Source organism: Xiphophorus couchianus, chromosome 7, assembly GCF_001444195.1.
Source record: "Xiphophorus couchianus chromosome 7, X_couchianus-1.0, whole genome shotgun sequence".
Lineage (NCBI taxonomy): Eukaryota > Metazoa > Chordata > Actinopteri > Cyprinodontiformes > Poeciliidae > Xiphophorus > Xiphophorus couchianus.
Genome location: NC_040234.1, coordinates 8490133 through 8516644, shown reverse-complemented (window position 1 = coordinate 8516644; position 26512 = coordinate 8490133). Strand labels below are relative to the sequence as shown.

Below are 26512 nucleotides of genomic sequence, written 5' to 3'. Positions count from 1 at the left end.
TAAGCATACATTATGGGAAATAAGTTAAAACAAAAGCAAAACATACGTTTGAGACTCTGAATCTCGACAAAATCTCTAAGTGATTTTTTTTTTTTTTTTTTGCACTGCAGCTGAGACACTTGACCAAATCTGACTCTCACTTAAAACAAGCAATCCTCCCCTGAGGTAATCGGATATTCCTGAGCACTGGAAAAATAAAAATATATATTTATTGTTGTACATACTGCAAATATTTGTTGTAAAGAAAAGGAAAAAACAACGTAATGTTTCTGTAAAAAAAAAAAAAAAAACAAATCCCAACATACTGCCAAGCTATGTATAAGAGGCCACAGAAACAAATAATTGTCCATAAATGTGATGTTGTAGCTCGATGTTAGAGTGGTGGTGCTCCGTGTGAATCCAAACTGAATATGCTCTTGGAAATTTATTACTGTGACTAGGAACTTCCTTTGTTTCATCTGTATAGTGCGCTCTAACACGACCTCTTTAGTTCTGTGAACTCATTAAAGTGTCTTTGTGAAAGGAGAGCCAGTTCTGTCTGTGTTGTGTGAAGAAACGCACAATAATGATCAAAGGCAACGAGATTTTAAATAAAAGGGACTCGGTCTTTAGCCCCCCCTACTGGTTCACAATGGAGCTGCTCGCTTCGTGTTTTCTCTAGACGAGGAACTCGAACTCAAACCTCCGCAGCCTGCCGGACAAGCTTGCAGTGATTCAACAAGACGTGTTAAAATTTTAGACACAAGTCTACAATTTACAATAAAGCTCAAAAGTATTCATACGCGTGGTAGATGTGGGTTTTACGTTGTACTTTTAATTCAGCCAAGTATTTTGTTTCTGATAATGAAACAATGTAAACAGAAAAAAAGGATCAGGTTTGAAAAAAGAAATGGTTTATTTCATTTTTTTTTCACACTTTTAAACAATGGAAAAGTCTGCATAAAAAACGTTCCTATAATTGTTAACAAACAAGTTGGTAAAATCCATGAGGGGTGTGAATATTTTTGGGCTTAGCTGAATATTTAAATTTTAATATTTTTTTTTTCTGCCAAACCAACAACCTCCGTAACACTGATTTATTTTTAATATGATAACGAGCATAGAAAAATGACAACTGCAATCCCCTAACATCGGCAAAAATCTTTGAGTAGTGAATCGATGGCTATTTCAGAGAAGCCAGTTTAAAAATTTCTGAAATACTTTGGACACCATTAACACAGCTGATGCTGTAATATTACTCAGCTGATAAATTTCAAGAGTTTGAAAATGTTCCTCACACTGCCGCTCAAGAACCACAAAATCTTTTTGAGTGCTCCCAGTCTATGAAGTGAAGAACTAAAAGGTATTTTAAAAGGAAAAAAATACAACACGTAGTGTGGATAAAATTGATTAATGTCTTTATGACTGGTTTATTATGTTTCACAGCCTGCAGTGTGAGGCCGCTGCTCTGTCTGGTGTGTGAAAGAACGCAATGTGAATAGAGGGCAGCAGGTGTTTGGGTTCAGTTAGCTTACCGTACCTCCGCTTTCAACGTCAGATATTTTCAAGGGAAATTATAAACTTAACTGTAGATCTGAAATTCTTGTTGTGGAATTAAAAACAGTTGGCTTTGAGTTTTGCCACATTGTGTGATTTTTTCCCCCTGAGATTATTACATTCACAAGAGCAAAGAACACATACCAGCTCTGCTGCTGTTGTGACTGGGACCAGATGTTTTATACCAGTTATTAATCCCACATAGCTTTAGTCTTTTGTTTTTTTTTGACATTTTAAGAGTAAAAATAATCAGCACCGCATGTATTTGTCACATGATTAGTGTTTATTTAAAATACTCCATTTGCAAATTCTTCTTTCCATTAAAAAGAATAATTTCACAGCTAGTAGCCTACATAGTAAGCAAAAAGGAGAGGGTTGTCCATCAGTCATTTGTTCCCTCTGTATCTATGTCGTGTTTTTGAACAAAGGGTTGGGAGGTTTCTGTCGATGGTGAGATCTGAGGGGCTTTGAAACAAAAGCTGGATTGGGGGTGAGGAAGGGGAGACCCCCCGCCTGTCCAGTCAGTAGCAGTACTGATCTATAATCAGTAGCATTTGATCATCCAAAAAGGTACAGATGTATAGATGGCATTACAACAAATTCCACAATTGGCAGTTCTGACTTCTGACGCACAACAGCTGACTGAAGCTTTGATCACTCCAACCATCTGGAGTGTTACCAGTAAGATCCTGTCATAAGACATGTTCAGTTCAGATTACCTAAAACATTTAAAATTTCAGCTCAAATGTACTTTAGTGTAGTCTTGAGTTATCCCTAATAGCTCTGTATGTTATATTTATCTTTGAGAATGATTTTAAAGTGGTCTTGATCACAGTTCATGGGTCTTTCTGAAAGCCCTACAGTATTTTGGAGGTCTTGCTTTAGTCCAGACTATTTTCCCAGCAAAGTCAATTATTTTTTAAGCCACATAACACTGAACAGGGCATGGGCTGGAATCAGACTCTCCTACCCTAGGATGATAAACTTTCAAAGTGTTACAGTATAAGACAGCTTTAACAGTAGTGCACAACATGACGCAATTATTCCAAATAGAAACGCAACAGTTATTTCCACATTGATAAAATAATCAAGCTGCATAATATCTGGAGCAAATTAAAATGCAATACAGCATCTGAATATTGTGACAGCAATTTCCAACAATGATTAACTCACATTTTCCCCAGACTCTTCCTTGATCCCCCATACAGCCTCCACCAGTCTCTGGGAGCTTTAGGATCGCAGCTGCTGAAGAGCTGCATCATATGTTTTATATGTAACCAATAATCAGAGGATGAAAGTCTTGGAATATAAAAGCCTATCAAATATGCATCCAACCAGTTGTTTGTGAAAACACTGATATTGTGATGTATTATTTATTATACATAGACAAGAAATACACACCTAGCTAACTAGCCACCTAGCAAGTAAGCTAGACAGCTATCATCTTTTTAGCTAATTGGCTAGAAAGATAACTAGTACACTAGCTATCATGTTATCTTTCCAACATGATAACTAGTAAGCTTGCTATCATGTTATCTTTCTAGCCAGGTGGCTAGTTTATCTTGAGTTAGCTACTTAGCTAGCTATTTAGTACTTTAAATGAGCTAGTTAAGGCCTTCAGCTATCCAGCTAACATTCTAGCTAGCTGATGGATTTCTAACCTCTTCAGTTCCCTGAAAGTGGTCAAATAAATTTAAAGGATGTTTTGAAAGGTCAATGATTACTCTTCTGAACAGAAGTTCAAAGTTCAAAAGTGAAAAACTGATATCTGACTTGTGAGCAAGAGATGTATCTAGGAATGACCAGTCAGTTTCAGTAGTTTGGAAGTACTAACTTTTGAAAGCATAGACACACCTTGATACTAGTAACTAATCCAGCTGACCAGTAAACTATTCGGAGAACTTATCAAATTCGCTTAAGCTCTTTTTATCTTGAGGTTATCAGTGTTACGTGGCTTAAGAAATGAAATCCTGCTACTCTTCTAACAAGAGGACTGAAAATGTCAAGGCCTTTAGAAAGCCAGGAGAACTTTTGATCACGACCACCAAAAGATATAAATACATAGAATATTAATTACGGATAATTCAACACTTTGTTTTACAAGTACTATATAATACAAAATACATCTTTAGCTATCCCAATTAAAATGATAAGATGAGCATTTTCAGAAAAAGTTAAAACTAACATCCAATTATTCCAAAAAACATTCACACCTGATATTTCTCAGTGCTGTGCAGCTATTCTTAATACCCATACCTGAGGATCAATGGTACAATAAATAGTCTGTGAATATATTTGGATACAATTAAGATATGAATTTTACCTTTCAAATGGTGCCAAACAGGTAAAATCTGTTTGTAAAAACGTAGTAACAAACCAAAAAGAAAATATTTCCAACACTAATTTGATATGATTCTGAAAAAAGTAGGCCGTAAAATAAAATAAAAGATAGAGAGATGGGGTTTTCTTATTCACCAAGGGAATATTGTGTCTCCTGTTGAGATATTACGGGGTTTGTTGTACAGACTTTGCTGTTGCAGATATAAGTTTTCTGAAGGCTGAATAACCTCACAGGTTGACCTAAGCAAGTACAAATACCTTCTAGAGGTTTGTTCACAGAAACCAAAATATTAAAAATCAACCAAAACCTCGTCTGTCGAGGCAGAACAGACTGAACTTTTTTTTTTCTACTGATGCTGTTTTTGTGACAAATTAAAAATCTAGCGCTCCTTCTGTTTTGTTTTTTTTGTCTTTTAAACACTGTTTCTGGGGAAAAGAGAGTTTTGGTGGGAAATAAATAATAGATCTGTGAAAAGGACGGCTTTACTCTGGTTTACTCTGGAGCCATAATTTCAGCTTCATCGGAGGCGCAGCTGTGAAGCGGCAGCGAACCACCACCATGCTAAGGCGTTTGCAGGCAGAACCCCGTCTGATGCGGCTGCGAGGACTCTGTGGGTTTGTCCGGTGTCGGTTGTGCTGCAGGTGGATGGGCTGGGGGGCGGGGCTAGGAGAGTACGGCGTTTGAGTGCCGCACACCTATCAGGTTGTCTACGCTGATGGAGCGTCTCAGCGCTGCTTTACTCAGATCCTTGTACTTGTCTTTACACAGTCTTGAAATGGCCTGAGCAAACAATCGCACAAAAAAAAGAGTTAAAGAAGGTCAACTGTAGGTTCTTGTTACAGATGTGCACAAAGAGCTGTGGAGTCAACATGCTCGAATAACACACAACTTTTTGTGAACTGTGCGATGCTGTCGTCTTCTTTGTGGTTTTTGCCAGTAGCAACATCCGGGTGTAGATGACGTGACCCGTGTGATACAAAAAAAGTGTTTGTAGTTTACGTAGTTCTGCGAAATACATCTATTATTATATGACTGAGAAACCACCTCATCCCAGCCCACAAACTTTTTTAATCAAAAAACGTGAATCTTTCTTTTTTTTTTTTATTGGCTAAATTTATTTACGTAATATAATTTTGTGCAATTCTATGGTTACTAGAAATGCAGCTACTGTCACAAATCTCAAGCAGAAAGACCCCCTTTAGAAAATCAGCAACTCTATACAAAAATAAAGTAATATGATACATTTTTAAAATGTTAAAAATCTACTTAAATCTTCAAATTACTAAAATTGTTGCAGATGTAAATGTTTTCTCAATAGATTTTTCAACAGGAAGTGTGAAGGCCTTGGTGAAGAGCAAGATTCTCTTTTATATTAAAGCATCTCGTCTCTACAGATACAGCTCAACTACATCATTAATAAGTTATTAATGACAACAAACACCACAAATGCGCTTTTTAATAGGTGTTTAGAGGTCGACCCACCTCTAGTTTCTGAGCGCGCTGGTTGTTGAGGGGCTCCAGCGGGAAGTTGAGGTTGTTGTCGTCGGCCAGCTGCCGCAGGTCAAAGTAATACTTGGCGTAAACACTGGCTGGCACGTTGATATTAAACTGGAGAAGTTCCAGGAACTGGCGCTCCATTTCATTCCTGGAGGGGAAGGAGACGCCCGAGGGTCAACCAGAGGGTGAATGGTTTAATTATTTGCAGGAAAACACAAGAACTAGTTTGGTGGAGTGAGTTAAGTTAAGAGATTTAATATTTGTTTTCATTCACTTCCAGACAGACAACCACCTTCATGGTTCCTCATCATCGCAGTCACGAGTAAACCTAAGGGAGGTGGTCTCCACGGAGACAACATCCAGGCGGCTTTGTTGGTCAGCAAAAGGTGGCGAGAGTACATACGAGCGAGTGTGTGTGTGTGTGATGTCTGGTTTCCCAGGGCAACTAATGGAGCGGACGAGAGCCGGGGCCATTATGTAGAAGCAGTGAGAGCACTTGAGACCCTCCCTTCCATTTTTCTCTGTTTCCCTCTCTCCTATTCTTCCCATCCCTCGGCCCAGACTCCGACCAGCTCACAAAGACACTTCAGTGGCAGCAATGAAAACAGAGCAGAGAGTGTGCGGGTCAGACGGACACAGGAGGGAACGGAGAGAGGAGACAGGAGAGGATGGCGAGGGGTAAGAGAGGGGACACGGGCAGCAAACACACACATGCGGGCGGAGAGAGCGCTTCTGACCAAATCATAAAAAACAAGCCAGCACTCTCAACCTCTTTCACACACAGACACGGGAAAAGCAATTGCAGGAAATAAAGCCGTGGCTCTCCGAGTGCAGCCCCCCCTGGCCTCTTCAGCGGCTCGCAGCCTGACGGCAGAGATGCTGCAGCTTCCATTTATTCCAGCACTTTTTTTTTTTTCCTGCCAGCTTTAAGTGCATCTTATTAGATTGCTTTTATTAGAGGGGCAAGCATGTTTGTTGCTTTCTGTGTACAACTTATGTGGCACCGAGAAAGCAAAAATAAACAAAACAAGAGGAATTGCGGCGCTGAGGAATAAACTGAACGGAAACCTGATCCCGATTTAACTGAATGTTTTGGGTCAAAAACTGAATCAGTTTGTGTATTTGTCAGATGGTTGTCCTATTTTCAGTTGCTGGAGTTTTTTTGGGGTTTTTTAAGAACATTTATGAGGATGACTCACTTCTTCTACCGTTTCCTTGAACAAGATTCACTTTGTCTACGTGTCTCACAAAAAAGTTCAGTGATATGAACTTGACGTCTTACACTTTCAGTTAAAGATACTAATGTTTGCTATGAATCTATTGCCGAAATGTTTGCAGTGTGAAGGCAGTGAGGAAAGTGAAAAAAAGAAAGAAACAAAGGAAGAAGGAAAGAATGAGTTCTATGATAGTTCCAGTTTTATATGGAGAGACAGACTAACAACAAAACCAAAGGAAAATTTCCAGAGAAACGTTTCCGCCAGAATCATTTATCCACATTTGAGTCAGTAACACCGTGCTGAAGACTGTACGTTTGTCATGATTTCGCTGTTTAAAATAAATAAATAAATGGATCACAAATTGGCAAGAAACTGGTTAAACTGCAGTAAAAGGTCCTGATGTTGGGAGTCAAGTCCTGGGCGGCCACAATGAGAACAAAAAGCCTCCTTATATGAAACTGATCCAACGGTCTTTAGTAGAGCTAAGAGTTACAAAGACAATTAAAGACTTTCTATAAAACTTTATAGAATTTATCGCATTTGAAAAAAAGCAAACTATCTTGTCTCAGTTTGCTGTTCCACCTCAAGAAAACAGATATATACATGTTTCATTTTCCTCTAATACTCTAGCAACAAGAACACACATTAGATTCAGTTTGATTTTGGGTTATTTAGGAACTCCTCTTCCAACAGGAAGAGTTGCTTCCTTTCCTTAAATTCCCCATCCGTTCAGGCTAAATGTGGGATAAAATTGCATCCACTCCAGCAGGCGACTTACATGTCCTCCACGGTGATGTCTTTAAGGATCTGGCAGTAGTCGACGTTCCACACCGCCTGGTCGTCCCAGACTTTGGAGGCCAACAGGATGGCTCCCAGGACGATCCGCTTCCAGTTGGCCGGACAAATGTCCAGCTCTGCGTACGTCAGCAAACGTTCTAAGTAGACCTGAACGAAAAAAACAACATCAATAAGTATTATTTAGAAAAATTGACAATAGTTCAGTATCCCCTAATGTCTGTTATTATACACTGAACACAATCAATACTTTATTTAGCAAAAAGCATTACTTTAAAAAAAACCCAAAATATTGTTCCTGCCATTCCAATCACAATGTCTCATGGGTCCATCCTGCACTTTACAATGTGAAGAGCCGTACGTCTCGTCACTGGACTTTACTGCCCTCTGGTGACTAAATAAGGAGCTACTGCCGAAAACTAATGTGCCCAAAAATAAAGAAATGCAAATTTCCTACTGTGCACGCTAGCGACTTACGAGTGTGACGATGGCACATTCAGCGGTGAGCTGTGCAGCGCTGAAGAGCGTCCTGACGAATCGATAGATGAGTTTGTGCTCTGGGTCGACGTACGCGTAGTCGTCTGGGACCGGCTCCTTCTGTGTGGGACGGAAAGGTTCGCACATGACTGAAGGGAGGAAGTAGGATATGACCATGGTTCTGGTCTGGAGAGTGGTTGGTAGTGAAAACAGCTGGAGGTCGGCAGTCTACGTATTTCTGTTTGAAGCTTGAAGCACCGTTTAAAACCACAAATACGCCGCTGGTTAGAAATAACCAAGAAAATCCCAGTTCCTTTTTCGGTGAGGTACATGTTACGACTTTCATGGTGAGTACCAGTTAAATGAAAAATTTGTATTTGTTAAATTTTGAACAAATACAGATTTAAGGTTGTGCTTTCTTATTTGCCATTATATTAACTTTAAGCAGAACCTTCAAAATAAGTAGCCATTAAACTGTTTTAGGCCGAACTTTATAATAGTGGTGAGAGTTTTTCCATCTGCCCAACTCAACCAGACAGAAAAAAAAGGTCAACTTTCAATACATCTTTGATGTTTTATGGGTCGATTGTTTTTTTTCCCCCTCAAGCAAATCAAGTAAAAACGACACTTTCTCAAAACAATAAAGTCCCCTTTCTTAAAAACAGTAAAACAAAATGTAAGATGGTCTTACATGTTATAAAGTTAATTTGTGTAAAGAAAACCCCACAAATGCATAAAGACCTCAAAATTTAGGGTTGTATCCGCTGCTAGCAATCAGTTTTCTATTTTATTGAAGATTTGTAGACTGAAAAAAGACAACTTCTCAGCGTTTCAAGTACTTAAGTTCACTTTGTAGATTTTCTGAGATTCACACTCTCCTTTTGTGCCAACCAGAAGGAGAGAGTGGAGCAGGTTCTTGTGATATTAACTTGCAGTGGATCTATTATACAGAAACTCTACCCTCCCGTCTTGATTTAAGGCGACGCCTCTCTCAGGTCGGGAAACACTGAGGAAGTACACGTCTTCCCTCCATGCCGCTTGTTCATGAAACTCTCTGTGCTTTCAACCTGGAAACACTGATGTGTTTGTTTGTTGGTTGTGCAACATGGAAACAAGCCTGATTTTCAACTTTAAAAGAGCAGAGTTAGTTAGTTCCACCACCAAAAGATAAAAATACGAAGAAAAATCTTTTTGTCTAATCAGGGCTTCCTACAAGTTTCAATGAAAACCAGTTTCAAACTCTCTACATTGGTCTTCTGCAAGCCAGATGCATCCATCATTTAGTTAGGAAGCAGTACTATGCAGAATTGCTTTACAGTGTTTAAGTAATATGGTATTTGCATAAGAGAAGGACGTTCCTTTCACTGCGTTTCACATCCATTTGAACTAAAAAGCCAGGCGACTGGGTGGGACCGCTGCAACACAAAGCTGAGTTTCGGATTGCAAAACCAAAGCATTTCATCGGGCGTTTCTAATCCCCAAAAATTGAAAGGCGACAAAAGCAAAACAAACGAGAGAACTGGCATTCGGATCCCGTCTACAGGCCACATCCTTTCGGATACGATAGACAAATGAAGAATCAAAGGACTGAAAGTTAACGGTTGCTTAGGAACATCCAGACACTTACTGATAAAGGGTGCAACTTCTCATCAAAGATGTCCAGTGACCTGTCAGAGTCCCTAAAAATCAAGCAGAACATCCGTCACTACCACACAACCAAGTCACCTGTAAAATAATAATACAAGCTTCAAACTGACCTGTTTTTGATGTGGTAGTATATTGCTAAAGTGACGCTGCGGACAAGACAATAAAGATACAATTTTTGTTAATTGTGCTATTTATTGAGCTTAAAGTGACAAAACGTTTAAGTCAACAGGATTAAACTTGTTATCACTAAAACAACGTCACAACATCAACATTAGGTGAAATGAGGCAAGATGACATCTGTTTGAGTCAAACATCTGTCAGGATTACCACAGTGTGATGTAACACGATGTTCTCATGAGAAATAAGGGTTTTCTCATCGGCGCGTCAATGAGTACGAGTGTGTGGGGGTGTGTGTGTGTGTGTGTGTGTTTCTGTGTGAGAAGTCTCACCATTTAATTGTGCTTTTGAGGTTTGGCTGGCTCACGGTGCTATCGTCTATGAAGATGGTAGAACAGGAGCTGTACTTCTTCAACAGCGGACCGGGAGAAACCTGGAGACAGAAATCCAAGTTCACGCAAAGACAAAATAAAACTCCTTCAACTGAATAAAATAACATTCATTTATTCATTATAGCTTAAAATGATGTCGTCTGGTTTACGGCCAATCTTATTTGACATCCAGAACCATTTTTCTTTACAAAGCAAGTAGATGGCCCACAGTGCAGACCGAATAGACCTCACAGACTTCATCTTTTAAAATATTTTTAATTCCACCCACAGTCTACAGTGTCATTTATTAGGCTTATTATAAATTATGAAAAGGTTGTCTGATCAAATGATTACTCAATTATAAATCGTTACTTAAGAGTCAGAATCCTACTTGATCCAAACTACGTGTAGATGAGTCAGACTCGGAAATGTCAGCACCTCTTCTAAGAAACGGGGCAGAAAATAAAAAACTTACACGATTGATATGGTTTATGTGGTTGCTTTTTCTCTTGTCGCGCACTGCGAAGATTAAAAAAAAGAGAAGAAGAAGTGAAACAGGAAACAGAACCCACAACCAAACAATTAAACATGTATGCACGCTTCATTTCAAAGAACTTAAATTTGATGCGGAAGAGCGGGGAAACTTCCAAGTACACATTTAAAAAAAAATAAATAAAAGGATCAGAAATAAGATCCCAGTAATGACTGTTTCAGACATACAGTATATGCTGACTGTTCACATAAAATGAGATGTAGCTTTTCTGTGTGTGTGTATATATATATGCATCAGTGTGATATACCAGGTTCACTGACCGTCTGTCTGGGACTTGCTGAGGAAGATGGTGCTCGCTCGGGCGTGGTCCGATGGATTAAATTCCAAAGCCAGCTCTGCGAAAACATTAAGCGTATCAGTGCTTAAAAGCGGGACTGGGAGTGTCTGTTTGCTTCTCGTTTGTGGGCAGAGATGAGCCCGGCGCGCACAACTAAGGCCATGAATAAACAGACTCTGCAAAACTATATCCTCTTGACTCAGCTATCTGCTTCTATGAATTGTGGCTAAATCCCAAAATAACAACATAAAAAAAATTAATAAAATAATCCCTCTACGAGCATGACATGACAGTCTTCTTTCTCCAAATCCTCGCAGAAGGCACGTTACATAAAAGAGAGGGGATTAGGATATGGGGGGTGTTTGTGAAGCGAGGACTGGGAGGAATGCATGAAGGACCGCTGGACGGATTTTGACCCTCGTCTGACCGACAGCTGGTGTCTCCGGACCGACTGCACAGTTAACACGAATGCCACGAATACTTTGCATGTCTGGAAATCAGGGCGAAGAGGGGAGACGAGTCCTGATGCTACAAAAGTGAGCTCGGGCGGCAACTAGAGACAAATATTTGAGATGCCTTAACTGATCGGGGGTCTGCAGGACAATGGGGGGGGGGGGACCTTGGCTGGAACTTTTGAACATCGAGTTTTGCAATTTCGACACTCCTAACAGCAGATATAGAGCAACAGACATACAAGACTTAAGATGTTTTCTTTTATATAGATGTTGAAAGACCTATTTGCAATAGTTTACGAAAATAGGAGTATACATTGCTAATGTGTCGAAGATGGAGGTTACATATTGTTGTTTTACAAGACCTTAAACTGCCTATTTTGTCACATTAAATTGCAAACATCGATGCATTTTATTGTGTTTTCTACACGTTGGACCAGTAAAGTAGTGCTACACTGCAGAAACAAAAAAATAATAAAAAAGTGTGAGTTACATTGTAGAATACATTGTAGAATCACCTTGTGACAATTTTAGTTTTATTTATCTACTACAGTTTTTGCCAGATCTCTGCAAAAGTAGCTAAAGCTCAGTCTGATTGGATAGAGAGAATCTGCTGAGACAAACTTTCAAGTTTTGCCAAGGATTCTCAGTGGAATTTAGGCTTGAACTTTGACTAGGCCATCCTAAAAACACAAATCAGCTTTGATCTAAACTACTCCACCGCAGCTCTGCTTGTATACTTAGGACAGCTGTCCTGCTGGATGGTGGACATCTGCAACCGTCTCAAGTCTTTTGTTTCCTTTTAGGATTCTCCCGTATGTATGTAGGTCCTATCCTACATATCCTCCTATCAACTCTCACAAACTCTCCATTCACTGCAGAAAATAGTTAAACCCCCAAAGATTAATGTCAACACAACAGTCTTTCGGTGTGGGCAAATGTGGGAATTTGAATCTCCTTTGACCAGAGCACATTCTTCCACATGGCCTGTAGCAAACAGGATTTCTCATGGCTTCCTGTCCAGACTTGTCGACAATCTTTCATTCAGGCCAGATTGATGAAGTCCAGCGCCATCGCGCTAACCTAAGCTTCAGATCTCTGCAGCTCCTCCAAAGCTACCACAGGAAGTTCGACCGCTTCTCTGATTACCGTCTTCCTCGCCACGCCTCTTGGTTTGTGTCAAACTGTTCTGGAAGTTTTGTGATTGTGCCACACATTTTTTAAGTGATGAACTGTACATTGCTCTGTGTGATGTTCAAAGCTTGGGATATTGTTTTATAACTTCTCCACAACCATATCGCTGACCTGTCCGACTTGTTCCTTGGTGGTTGTTGTTTTTTTATGATGCTTTATCAAATTTCTTTCAATTCACAATCATGCACTACTTTTTGTTGGTGTATCATATAAAACTCCTTCATATAAAAGGTGATGGTTGTAGTTGTAATGTGACAAGATGTGGAAAACTGTAAGGAATATAAATACTTTTCTTTTTTACAAAGCACTGTATTTTCTTTAATAAAATCTAAGAATTAGTTTTTAATGTTAATGTGCAACTCCATCATTTGACGCCAGTGGGATCAATATGATGCAGTGGGTATCTAAACGCTGCCAAGAATGCTTTCATCCTGCCAGTGGGTTGGCAAAGAAAAAAAAAAACACTTAGAGCAACTTGGCCAGTAATCTCTATCTGAATACTTTCACTATTATGGTGAAACATCTTGGTGTTCGTACATGGGGGCGAATATTTTTCTTCCATTTAAGTCACTTCTTAGTTGGGTAAGAAAAGAAAAGAAAAAAAATCCGCTGGGAACTACAAATTATCACAAGATGTCACAAGTTTGTGAGTAATAATCGGATAAGCACCTACCATCAGGGACCTCCCTGTCGCTTATGTGCTGCAGATAGGGCCCGGTGTTGTCGTCGCTCACCTCGGTGCTGGTGAACTCCTCCAGCCGCTCCGCGGGTTGCCTCGAAGGGAGTTTGGGACTCGACTCCGGAGAGACGCAGCATGACACCGTGTTCCCCATTCCCAACTCTGGGCGTAAGCTTCACACTTATCGCTGACAAGTCCGAGTAGTGCATATATATATATTCGTAGCTAGCTAAAGCTGACCTCGCCCTTCCTAATAAACATCAGGAGACGTAGCACCGACACAGCGCTATCTTCGCGTGCTACACTGCCGCTGCCCATCCACTCCCAAGCCAAGCATTCCTGTTCATTTGTGGGAAACCGGTGAAACAGTCGAGGAACACTTGCCCATAAATGTTCTCCCGAGTAAAGAAAATCAGTGGCGCCTTGTAGGAAAACGTGACATAAACTTGTAGTGATAATGAACTCAGTTTCTCCTTTTAAATCCAGGCAGTCGCGAGCTGCTTCATTCATTCATCCAGTTCGTTGCTATGTAGCTAAACAGTTAGCTTGTCTCCTTAACTTAAAAACTTACTCCGCATTAGTTCCACCTTTTGCTGTGACGCGAACACAACCAACTTTATAAAGCGAAACCGTAACACCTAAAAACAACACAAATGGTCAAACACATTTTTTTAGGAAACTTTACGAGCAATACTGCAGACGTCTCCTGATGCCGGACTCCTTGGATCGCCAAATCTACTCCGAGGCTTTTGAGGCCTCCAGCAGAAATCTGAACTAAAACCAAATTTTAAAAAAACAACTATAAAGAGGAAATAACATGTAAAAATCGGATGTTTTGGTTATTTTCCAAATCCAAATCCTTTAGAAACCAAAAGTCAGGAAGTAGGTCGGGACTCTGCCATCAGAACCTCCACCCTGACAGATTTGAACCGCGGCTAAACGCTCCTGCCTTCGCCATCTGTTGCTGAAGCTCACAATGATACTACTTGGCACCGGGATATATTAGTCCCACCTACCTTGGAATTCTCTTCACTCCTATTGGCTGTGAGGAATCAAAACAATGACTTTTGGGAACTACCCATTGGTCAAACGACCTGTCACTGAAAGGTGGTTTAAATCACCGAACTGCATTTACGATGCTACTATTTTTGTAGCGCCACTGATCCGCACACTTTATCGACAGTGAAACCGAAATCGCCTCTGTAATTTAAATCAGTCGAAGTCTTCACATAGATACATTTCTTGTAATTAATGCATTTTATATTTTTAACTCACGTCTTTCTGAGTCGACAAAATAATAATAATAAAAAACTAATTATCAACACTTTTGAAAAGTAAATCCCTCTTACTCGTGCTGCTTATATGAAAGTATTTAAAATTAAAGCTGCAAGCAGCCTCGAACGGCCCTAGCAGCTCCTGGCGGCCACTGCAGACGCTTCCGCGCAGTTCCCGCTCCCGTCCACCAGGCGATACGCACCGATTCGTGCGGCAGCGCTATCTGACGACGCACCCCAAATCTGATGGAGATCGACTGATGCAGTGAGGAGATACAGCTGATGGAATAACGTAGGGGGGCGCAGTGGAGTCAAATTACTTAATTTCTGTTAGACAAAATTAAATATTTGGGTCTATTTCGGTTAATCAGAACCAGAACTTCAAGGTTCACATTGTTGAGTGTGCCTTGCGGCTGTGGTCAACTGTTGACTGCAGATCCCCCCAGTCGTACATAGAACATAACCAGCATTCTTTATCAGGTCGTAAAGTCCTTTTAACAGTGAGTTGGAGATGTTTTTTTGTTTTCAGTGTAGACTAATATTGCAACATAATCCAGTTAATCAAAAATTATTATATCTGTGGTAATGTGTAGTTGTTCACTGCCATGGAATAAATACATAAAGAAAAATACAATGGACTACTTTTTAAGCAGTTTATTAAGATGTAGTTGTTTACAAAAGAGTGATGTATATCAGAGTAACAGCACTTTGAAATTTTGGGAAGGTACGATGTCATAATGTCTCTGTGTTAAAACAAACTACATGAAAAGTGGCATTTTGTAACCTTGTCTTTAGCGGACACTGTACAACAAATGAGATTTATGTTCAGACGTTGCGAAAGTAACAATCATTACATTGATCACAATGGAAATGATGCATTTTATATTTATATGGCAAATAGGTATAAACAATTCTGGCACTGAGTTCCACACAATGTCAGTCTGTAAGTAAAAATAACACATAATCATGCCACAAGGTCTTATTTAGCACCAGCACTGGATGTGTGAATCACAAAGGGGGGGGGGTGGCAATTATTTTTATTTTCCCTTCAAGAGTACACTTTTTAAAGTAACTCAAATATCGTTCAGTGAAAATAAGTCCTGAACACAACGTACATATGATACTGATTTTGACACTGTATGAATTATCAAAACTCGTGTGTATATATAAAGTTCACCTCATTCCCATAGATCCAAAAAGGACAGTAAACATAATGAATATGTCTTGTCTTTACATTGATCCATTACACCACACTGTAAAGCAAAACGGGAACAAAATGTAAAAGCTATGTTACATGCTAATCTGATGATTAAAGTTACTGCTAGTGCTTTCACATGTCCAAAACCCTTTTAAATGCCTTGAAACTAGTTTGAGAAAAATTTACAGTAAACAAAGATGATTTAACTTTGATAAGATATAGATAAAAAAAAAGTCACTTGGCTGAATTGTTATTTTATATCTACGTTATCACAGGACTTATGTACCATTGTCAGATAATTTCAAATCAAACCACAGTGTCTGTTTATCAAAACTGAGATTATTTTTTTTTTATAAACGAATCAATTTAAATGGCCAAACCTTTTTTTTAGGTCAACACAGAAGGTTGAGACTTAACAATATAATGTTGTGATGTTTTTAGACCAAACTAAAAATCACTTCTTTTTTGTTGTTGTTATTTTCATTTAGTTCAGAGTTAGTTTCTGGATGGAGTGATATTCATATATTCCTGAAAGCTGATTCCTAGTCATTTTCCATTCAAGTGCAAACAAAATCAATGACAAAATTAATCAGAAACATTGAACCGAAATAAAAGCAGATAAAATCAAATTAAGAAAACATAAAGGCTTAAAGGGTTGGGGGGGAGCATTGTGCTTTCATTTGATAAGTTTGTAATCTATATATAAAAAGATTTGGTGTTGGAGGAGTTTACATTTAAAAGATAGTATATTTATATATAAATATTGAAACAGAAACATTCACAGATTGACAAGAAAAGATCCGATTGACTTCTGTGTTGTGGCCAGACGTCTTTCAAACACATTTACTCTTTTTTTCTACAAACACCGCTGATCCGAAACAGATTAAAACACTCCAAAAATCAAACACCTCCAACACAGGCCGTTCCTTATTCACTAGCTGCCATATTGCTGGTTGGCCAGGAGGTACACGTCAATGCACACATACAATAATACGTTGCTTTGAATTATATACTAATGTATATTACAAATATGCAAATTTGTCTTTTTTTGTCTCTCCATACAAGTCATAAAAACATTTGTCAAATAAACTGAAATATATGAGGTCTACACATGCTGTAGAGTTTATGTACAGTAATATAAAATATAGACAATCACATAAGAGTTTCTTCTCAACGCACGCACACACACACCCAGACACACACACAAGGGTTCTCATTCCAACAGGATGCAATATACAACTTGTGTTATTTTCAAGAAATTGTAACAGATTGCATTTCTAGATTCAATTTGCTACAAAATAAAATAATACAGCAATTTACTACATTTACATGACTATTAGACTAAAATTTTAAAAAAGTCAAAATAGTACGAAATGGAGAAATAAAAAGGAATTCATAAAATAATTTTGTACAGTTATCTGAAATGACAACAGGTTATAGATTTCAAATTTGCAAACCTATTTTTTTGAAACCGTTCTAGGTTGTGCTGTTCCGCATTAAAAGGCATCGTTTCACCTGGAGATGTAACAAGTAACATAAGAGGTTAACATGAAGAAACAGCCACTTCAACCATAAGATCACTAAATTTCCCCCAGAAAACTTATTTGGGTGCCAATTACCAATTAGCAGTCCAAATGGACTATTGTTCACTTTTCTATTTTTCATGCGAAAATTGAAAATTGAACAAAAATATTGTTATTTTTATATGATTTCCCAAATGATTGTTAATCTAACACCTTCTATCTCATGACTAAACTCAGGACGCCTGTGTTTTCTGTACCGTTTTTAAATGTTCTAACCAGCACTGCCACCACAGCGTACGACATGAAAGCTGAAAAGGGAGTAAAGCCGTCCTGGGAGAGGCGCGCAGAGAGCAGCTGAAACATTACTCATTAAATGTTATGGCGCTCTAAGAGCAGCACAACATTTTGTCCGCACCCGATTATTCGGAACTAGGCTGATATCCTTTACCACCAGATTCAGCAAGTCACATGTAAATAGAAAATGCTAGCATTAGCAAACACTGTCAGCAGAAGAAATGTGTGGGCTTATGAGGCTGTTTATGAAGACATACGTTTATAAACAAATGATAAAGTTGGTGCAGTTTTAAAACATTGTATTAGCTTTCCAAACCTAGCTAACTGGTTGGAGGACCAAATTGAGGCTGGTTAGTTTCTCCAGTTGGCAAAAAAAAAAAGAAAGAAAAAGAAAATCTGTCAAAATGAACATCAATTGTGAGTTAAATGCTCCTCAGTCAATGAAGTGGACGATGTAATTCTTATGAAATGCAGTGATTTATTTCACCGCACATGGCACCAATTTTTATTAAGTATCAAACGCTGTGTAAATATTGCCAAATGCCTGTATTTAAATGACTCAGATCAGTTTTGCAGGCAAAAAACCTTGACTGGCATATTCCTAGTAATTACAGGTAGCGAGGTTAATAAATATATACAATACACAACAGAACAGACACTTGTTTTGTTACACCACACCTGTCCTACAGTATTGGGTATTGGTAGCAAATCTCAATTAGTTTTCCCCAGTTAGTTGGAGAGTGATCTGTAAGGCATAATTCTCATCAAGGTTAGATTCACCAAGAGTCCCAGCTTAGATACACCCTAACTAGTAAAACATTTTATACTGGAACTGTTTCATAGATCGTAAAATGTTGATAAACAAAGAAAAAAAATTATATAAATCATAAATATATTTTCCAGCTGAATAAAAAGGCGGCGTCTTGGAGGAGTTTTTAACAATGTTGGAAACTGAACATAGGGATAAACGGCGATAAACTTCAAAAGACATTATTGCTTGCACAGTAAACACAAACTTTCCTCGAGTCCGGTGAAGCCAAGTGATGATGAGCAGCTCAGAAACATTTAGAAGACATGATCTGAATCTAACCCCCCGAACAACGGCAAAACATAGAAATCAAACGCCAGTGTCGAAAACAAATCTACAGCTTGCATTTCCATGGCATCGTTTGACTCAGGCACCTTTTTCAACACGACAGAGAAGAATCACAACGAAGAGCGCAAATACAATGACGCACAAACGAATGCGGGGCGGTGGCTTGAAACTATGACGGCATGCTGATCTCAGCAGCATCAAGCACCAAATTAAATAATGTTCGACAGGATTCTGGCTATCAGTTTAGAGTGCCTCGTTTTAGATGGCACTTTTCTCATGCTTTCCCTTCTGATCCCGATGACAGCACACTACTTTATGTTATCAAAATTTATTGTACTGTTGAAGAAAAAGTCATAGGGGCGGACCTTATTGGGTAAAAAAAATAGCAAAGAAAAATAAATAAAAATAACAGGCCAGCCATGAGCAGATTGGAAGGCCAGAATCAAACAGTCAAAGCATTTGACGGAAACCAGAAAACTACTTGGCCCGGCTCCGTGCTCAGGACACGAGCTACTCGGATTTATGACAGTAAAGATCCTTAAGTGCTTTCAGTTCTTCGATTAGCGTCTTGTTTTGGTTCTCCAGGACGGCGACTCTGTTCTCCAGACATTTAACATACTCCTTTTTCTTCCTGCGACATTCCCGGGCTGCCTCTCTGTAGGAAGGACGAGACACAGTTTTGTTTCTTTCGTGCGTTTGGTATGAAAAGGTTTTGATGGGATGACAGCAACAATAAAGATGGGACCTATTTTTAAATCTGCAGTGAATCTTAATCAAGAGCCTGTTATAAATTTAGTACCTTCCAGTCTACTATTGTGGCCCATTTTCCCGTTAAAACAACTCTGTGTTTTTTCTTAAAGGGGCAGTATTTTGTGTTGTCCAGGCACAAAAGGCACTATCAAGTAACTATGTTAACTTTAGTTGTTTAAAAAAATGCTGCACGTATCAAATATCACTTAGAAGAAATTTGACTTTGTAATTTAACACCTTGAAATTGGGCCTCTGTCACTTTAAGAATTCTGGGGCTTTCTAAAACTTCGCGTTCAAGAAGTCACCATAACATCGTCCTCTATTAACCCTTTAGCAACGTTTTTACCAGCGCTGCACTGAGACGTGGCTCGTATATTGAGCTCAGCAGTTCCACCAGGTGTTTGCTAATTGCTGCTGGCTAGTCTGAAGAAGCTGAGTGGAGGGGAGGAAAGGCTCTGTGAGGTGGAAGTTTGGAGCTGGGTCTCAAAAACGGTGCTACGTCCAACCAGGCGTTTTTTACAGCTGAACGGGAGATTAAAGGATTTCTTAAATATGCATCAAAGAATCAAGGACACCCTCTGGGTATGAATTTGATGAGCGAATGAGTCGATTTTACAGAATACTGCCGCTTTAAGGCAATACTCCAACGCAAAGATGGCCGTCCGTCCCCTGCTCATACCTGTTCTTCATGAGTCGGACTTCCCGTTTTCTGGTGACTTCTTCTGTGGCTCCTTGTGTCGGGAGGGCGGGAGAGGACGCCATGACAACACCAGAGGTGATGGTGTTGGCTGGAGCTGCTCGGATTTGATAGGCCTGAACATCACCTGAGGTGGCTATATGTGTTGAGTTAAAAAAAAAAAGAAAAAAGAAAAAGCGTTTTTACACCCTGTTTTGTAGTAAATCACCTTAGGAATTACTTGAATCTAACAACAGAAAATATCAAAGGTTCCTCAGCAATTAAAAAAAATAAAAAATAAAGATAAGAAAGGATCCAGCACTCACCTTGGACCACCACCTGGTTACTGGGAACCAGTATCTGCTGGCCGTCGCTGGTCTGTGCGTACTGCAGGATGGTGGTTCCCGGCTGGGCGGCTGCTGCAGCAGCGTTGGTCATGGTCAGAGTCTGAAGGCCCTGAACTCCATCTGTGCCGTTATTGGCCAGCTGAATGGCTCCGCCCTGCGTGATTGCAACTGTACGGTTGGAGGGACAAATGGCAGAAAAAAACATAAAGAGCAAATGAGAAATAAGAAAGGGTATTTCTATCTCTGAGATAAGTGGTCTGGTAATTCTGATTCTCATTAGATTTTTATTATTATTTCTGTTTTATCTCTAGTTTTACTTTATTTTTAATTTTTATTTTATATAAATAATATTGGCACGTAAAAGTGGACATCAGTCATAACACTCAGGCTGTGCATCTTTAATTTCATTCACAACATTTTTTCCTTTTTTTACCTCAATCACCTTATTTGGTCTTGACTGGAAGTAGTTTTTTCTCTTAAGTCACTTGTGCGTGTTGTTTATGCAGGCAGATGATCATTTTTGTTCTAACAGAAATGAAGCCTAAAGTACATCAGGTAATGGAAATTGTACCCAAGTTCAAGATGACGGCTTTAAAAGACAAAGAAAGTATGCAGCAGTAACATTTGACATGTGATTTGGGATGCAGCGATATAAAAAATGTGGACTGATTTTAATATCTGATAATATCACTGTTATGGCCAATAACCGATATTTGCAGACTCCCTATACAGACAAAATGGAAACAAGATAAAAATTAATATTGGTTGTCAATATCAGGCCAAAACTGATAAGTTAAAAAAATTACCAATATCGGCCGATACCGACATTAGTGCCAATATATCGTGCACGCCTAGGTGCGAGTCTATTTTGGCAAAAAATACGATTTGCTTTCTCGTTTCCTGTTTAGAGACAAACTGTACACACGTGAAGCCAGCTGACACTTACTGTACTGTCCGCTGCTGGTCTGGTAGATGGGTGTCGGCACGGTAACGGTGGTGATGGCGGGCGTAGCTACGGCAGCAGACGAGTCCTCTTCAGCCTTTTCCTCCTCGATCCGAGGGACTGCTGGCGCGTCGGACGAAAGGTCGTTCAGGATTTTCCTTTTGAGACAGGAAACAGTTGTGAATTCTCACAACTGCAGGTTTCTTGGTGGAGATTAAAACAATAAGAGGTAAGTTAGAGTTATTGCAGCAAGTTCATTGACCACTACGAGAAGCTAAATAGTAAAAGACGTAAAAAGCTAAACCTGAGCCGATCCAGGAAAACATTATTCTGAGCCATCCTGGCCAGACCGGGTTACCTGTATGATGGACGCCGCGATAGAATCTCTCTGCGCTTCTGGGAGTCCGTCACGCTGTCGACTGACTCCTGAGAGTCTTCACTTTCAGCAATGGTGGAGATCTAAATCCAACAAATAAACAAAGCGTGGTGCATGGATTAAACTTAACGTATGTTATTACCCACTTCAACTCAAGCGTGTTTTACCTGCACGGCCTGGACCTGCGGGGACTGGATAACAGACGGCTGTGCGGCCTGAATGACTCCGTGGACCTGGACCGTCTGTCCGTTGGGAAGCTGCACCAGCGTTACGGTGGGACCCGTTGCTGAGGCGTGTCCTGCTGCCATGGATACCTTAAACGCAGAGGTGAGACAACATTCTGTTCGATGGGAGCCGGTGTGAAATTTGCAAAACTCCAAATCAGTGTCCGTCAACACCTCCCATCACTCGATACATAATCCAACCTTAAGGAATACAGACTCTGCACTCCAAACAGAAGAAAGCGTCCGACTGTCTCGTGTTACCTGCGCTAAAGTGGCGATCTGTGCCTGGGTGATCTGCTGGCTCTCAGTCACAGCAGTGTCTGCCGCCTGCTGAGCCTCGGCTGCTGGTTCCATCTTCATTGGCGAAGCTGAGGATGGGAAATCAGAGCCAAAGTGGGTAAAAACTGAGCTTTTGAGGGGGATCTCTTAGGCTATCTACATTTATTGGCATCTTTGGGAGAAAAATGTTCAAAATAAGAAATAATACTTCTTTTTTTTTTCCTTTCCCAAAATTTCACTATTCTTTCAAATAGGTTTTTATGAAGCAAATCCACTTTAATACGGTCAAAGTGTCAAGAGACCTTTAAATACTACACCAGTTTGTGTAGTACGGTGTAGGCGGGTCTGTGATGCAACCTTTTTAACTACATGGATAATCATAGATTGGCCCATCGCTGGGTTTCTCAGACACATAATGAGCCAAAAGACTAATTTATTTTAATGAGTATTACATTTCTTCACCATCTATGGATGGTTTTAATAGAAAAAAAATTAAGCGCATTCATCAGGGACGTCACTAGGGTTTAAAGAGGCAGTATCAAGTAAAATCAACTTTGTTGAGCTTTACAGAAAGAGCAAGAGTTTTTAAAGACAGATGTGCAATTTCAAGGAATTAAATCAGGAAGTAAAAATCTCTTTTATGTCATATTTGTTTTGTTATATATATATGTATACTTTGTTTTATATATATATATTTACATATATATTTATAGCATTTTATAACAACTGAAGATAATATAGTTACTTGATCGTGCTATGAAATGGCACTGTGTGCCTGGAAAACACATAATACTGCCCTTTTAAGGACAAGGGGGGCTTAGCCCTCAGCTAACAAAAGCTGAGAAGTTGCTTTTTCACTTTTGAGGAAAGATTTAACAGAGTTACTTTACTGTGTTTTAAGCAACCATTGCATATAACCAGAGCACTGTGTTGTCACAAAGTTTATTGACAGCTTTGTAAAATAATGGGGGGGGGGAAACTAGAAGGAAAAAAAAACACCACATTATTTTGGAGGGCTTCAGGCCCCCTAAAATAGGCTTAGTGACACCCCTGTCATCCAGGATTATGGTAAATAAAAAAAATTAAAAAAGGCAATTTCGATTTTTTAAATTGATCATGACTGCATAGTAGGTATTTTTATTTGCATAGAAGGACATAGAAATGTCAAATATTTACATATCAGTGTTAGGATTAGAATCTGTTAGAAGAAATTAAATTATCCGCACATGGACTCTATTTTATTTATTTATTTTTACTAGGTACTGAAATATAAAATATAAGAACCCTCTGACAAGCTGAGCCAGATCCGAGGTCTTTGTTTCGAAATAATACCAATCAGAAGCAGCCTTTCGATGTAAGTCTGGCTCCGGTGATCTGTAGGTGTGCTGAGGCCGCTGCTGATCCGGAACGTGTTGTTCCCGGTTGTCGGTGATCTCACACTGTGCGTAGCGTCTCTCCGCCGCATGATTGGCTTTACACATTTCTCCCTCTGCTTTTCAAAAATCACTTGGACGCTCTGCGAGTGACAGCCCAGCCACATGGCCGGGCAACGCCCACCCACCCAAGGCGAACGGTTTACTCCCAGGAGATGTTTTTTTACAAAAACAACAAAAAAAAACACACACACAATAAAAACACTATGCGGCCGAGAAAACGATTAAGCGTAAAAAAAATAAAATAAAATAAATCTTCATGTTTTTCAGAGTCGGCCAAACAGGAGGGCTCTAACGGAGAAAACTTCATGGATGGAAAAAAAAAAAATAATAATAATAATAACAGAGCTGTTTTAAGACGTGACGTGGTGGAAATGTTTTAGAGGGCAATAAAATAAACGGTTAAAAGTTGGAGGAAACAAACTGAGCATACCGAGCGATTTTCAGGGCACCTTTTTAGAAAACGGCGCAAAAATTTGCGCATTTAGCGGCTTTTGCACTGTAGCAGCCTTTGGCAGTTGAGCGCGATAATAACGCTTTAACAGTTTATAATGTGTTAACAAACAAAGTGGCCGCCTCGCTTCACTGTCAAAGCGGCTCGGGTCCTCGGGTTCTCCCAAACAGCCGCAGCCTCCCTCCCTCCATCCTGCTACAAACACACCGCGGCGCCATGATCTCTTTGTTTCCTTCGGACCGAACCCGACTAAACCGACACTTTCAGCGGCCACCTCCCGTCCCTCTGAACCCCGGACGTCCCTTCCTCCTTACCGATACAGACACCCTTTCGTCACTCCCGGGTCTCCGGAGCTCCACTTTTATTCTGGCCGACACGTAAGAGCCCGCGTCAGGCTACACCTCCGCCGCGTCACCGGGAACAACAACACGGAGATTGGAGAAGGACGAGAAAGCAGATGGCGACGCTGACCGGAAACCAACGAAGCATCGGCGAAGATGCCCGGGAAATCCCGAGGACATCCGAATCATGACGAAACTCGCCGCCTGGATGGCGCTTCAGGAATATTTGGATTTTAGTTTAACATGAAGGGGGGAAAAAATACAAAATCATACACATATACATCTAAAAAAAACACAACATCACGGTGAAGTTAAAGTACGCTATTATTATTATTTTTATTATTATTATTATATTGTAATAACTTAATTTTATAATAATATTACTTCTTCTTATTATTATTATTATTAATATAAGATTATTTATTAAGATATAAGATTATTGCTGACAGTGATCTTTAGGTATCCTAGCAACATTTCAAGAGTTGTATGTCAACAAAGAATAAATGTAATCTAAATAAAACGCCATAAAGTAAAATTTTGATAATACCAAGTCCATGAATGTAATATCGTGGATATTACATTCAAAATAATCATTATTTCAACCAATCAAAAGTTTTGAAATTTTGGGTTTATTTGTGTTTCTTAAACACACATGCTAATTAATGGTTGTGATCTTAAGCAATCTACTTTTTGAAGCTATTCACTTAAAATGTTCAAAGATCTTTTACGTTCTCCCTGATTAGTAGAAAAATGTGCTGGTTAGTAGTAGACGTTTTTCTATTCATACAAGAGATCATATTTATAACAGCAGAACAGAATAAAAACACTAGCAAATATATTTGGCTTTGAGACAAAACAACATTCTGCTCATGTTTTTTATTTTATTTAATTTTTTATTTTTGTATTTGCCTGAATCATCTTTTGAAAATGTGATTTCTTTTTATTTATTTTTTTGCAAAAGTCACTTTTGCCACAAAATGACATAGGCTTTTATTTTAGGTATAGGTGACGATGTCAACCTCATTTCTGTGAAATTGAATACTTTATGCAACCATAATTGCTTCCACTAGGTGGCAGCATAAGACCAACATACTTCAACAATATGTATTTAAAATAGAAAACAAAAACTTTCTTAGTAGATAAGCTTAATTTGTGGATCAGCTTTGAAAATTTTAGCCAAAATTCATTCAATAACCTGCATATATATATATATATATATATATATATATATATATATATATACATTTCCTGCTTCACCTTTTTTAAATTAGAATGTCAACAAAAAGTTAATGTCTCCGTAGATTATTTCAAAAAGTGAGTCATATGTAATATAGACTAAATACACACGTTGCAGTGTCTTTTAATTGTTTATTTCTCTTCATTTTGACACATATAGATTACAATAAAATCTATTTGGCTAATGAAAATCTGAAATTCAGCTTTTTTCAGAAACTGAAGAACAAAAAAACATGCATAAATGCTATGCTACGCCATGAAAGGAGAATGCTTTCTAACGAGTGCTGTAGTAGAGTTTATTCTAGGAAAGTTAATTGGCAAAAAAAAAAAAAAAAAAATGTACACCAGCAAAAGGGTTCACCACAGAATTGAGAGGTATTGTGAAGCAAAGCAGTTTGGGAGAGAAGAGTGCAGCCACGCAGACGCTAAGCAGGCTGAGATAGCACATTTTAGAGCACTCCCCTCAGCTCACAAGGTTTCTGGAGTTGATTTCATTTTCAAGGATATCTTGGCACCTCTGCAGAGCTAAAAGTACCAGCACCTGATTCAATGACTCTCACATCAACGTATTTGATTGGTTAGGAATCTCCCATGATGTAATCCCTATAGAGACACCGATGCAGACTAGCTGAAGGCTCCCTTAAAGGCAAGCGAAGCTTCCTTAACAACTCAGCAGGGCCGCAGGCCTCCATGCAGCTCTCCAACGATCATTCATGCAAAATGAGCGCCTACTGAGTAATGAATGAATGTGCTGCAGAAGATATGGAGATTCTTTTCAGCAAGCTGTTATTTCTGTGAAATACTGAGCTGACAGTGGTCATCGTCTCTGATCGGGTTAGCCTGAAGCTATGTTTATGGTTTGTTTTATTTTGCCTTTAATGGACACCAGGAAATCCGCCAGTAAAGCTACACACC

At 39.2% G+C, this 26512-nt stretch overlaps 2 protein-coding genes across 3 annotated transcripts; both read right to left on the bottom strand.

Annotated features, from left to right (window-relative positions):
• Nucleotides 1–276: 276 nt before the first annotated feature.
• On the bottom strand, nt 277–14141 carry ccnyl1 (cyclin Y-like 1). Its single transcript, XM_028023326.1, has 10 exons — nt 13148–14141; nt 10812–10886; nt 10474–10517; nt 9960–10060; nt 9621–9656; nt 9491–9542; nt 7864–7983; nt 7370–7536; nt 5360–5522; nt 277–4657 (listed from the first exon to the last, which is right to left on the bottom strand). Exons 1-10 carry the CDS (start codon nt 13305–13307, stop codon nt 4541–4543), a joined length of 1035 nt encoding a protein of 344 aa, XP_027879127.1. The 5' UTR covers nt 13308–14141; the 3' UTR covers nt 277–4540.
• A 925-nt stretch (nt 14142–15066) lies between these two features.
• Nucleotides 15067–24502, bottom strand: creb1b (cAMP responsive element binding protein 1b). 2 transcript variants are annotated; one of them, XM_028023518.1, is made up of 8 exons: nt 24335–24502; nt 22116–22222; nt 21798–21944; nt 21613–21713; nt 21258–21412; nt 20291–20479; nt 19968–20121; nt 15067–19193 (listed from the first exon to the last, which is right to left on the bottom strand). In XM_028023518.1, exons 2-8 carry the CDS (start codon nt 22212–22214, stop codon nt 19049–19051), a joined length of 990 nt encoding a protein of 329 aa, XP_027879319.1. In that variant the 5' UTR covers nt 22215–22222; nt 24335–24502; the 3' UTR covers nt 15067–19048. The 2 variants fall into 2 exon arrangements, with proteins under 2 accessions (XP_027879319.1, XP_027879318.1); XM_028023517.1 differs by lacking the exon at nt 24335–24502 and adding an exon at nt 23466–24309.
• Nucleotides 24503–26512: the final 2010 nt, after the last annotated feature.

Bases quoted from the DNA above. Each gene is read 5' to 3' on its own strand.
- ccnyl1 (XM_028023326.1), bottom strand. From the start codon at position 13,307: ATGGGGAACACGGTGTCATGCTGCGTCTCTCCGGAGTCGAGTCCCAAA. The intron at 10,518-10,811 runs GTCAGTGAACCT...TAATCTTCGCAG, and splicing joins CAGCAAGTCCCAGACAGACG to TGCGCGACAAGAGAAAAAGC. The intron at 9,543-9,620 runs GTCAGTTTGAAG...CTTGATTTTTAG, and splicing joins TACTACCACATCAAAAACAG to GGACTCTGACAGGTCACTGG.
- creb1b (XM_028023517.1), bottom strand. From the start codon at position 23,673: ATGTGGCTGGGCTGTCACTCGCAGAGCGTCCAAGTGATTTTTGAAAAG. The intron at 22,223-23,465 runs GTATTATTTCGA...TCCCATCCTCAG, and splicing joins CGAAAGGCTGCTTCTGATTG to CTTCGCCAATGAAGATGGAA. The intron at 21,413-21,612 runs GTAACCCGGTCT...CTGTCTCAAAAG, and splicing joins TCGCGGCGTCCATCATACAG to GAAAATCCTGAACGACCTTT.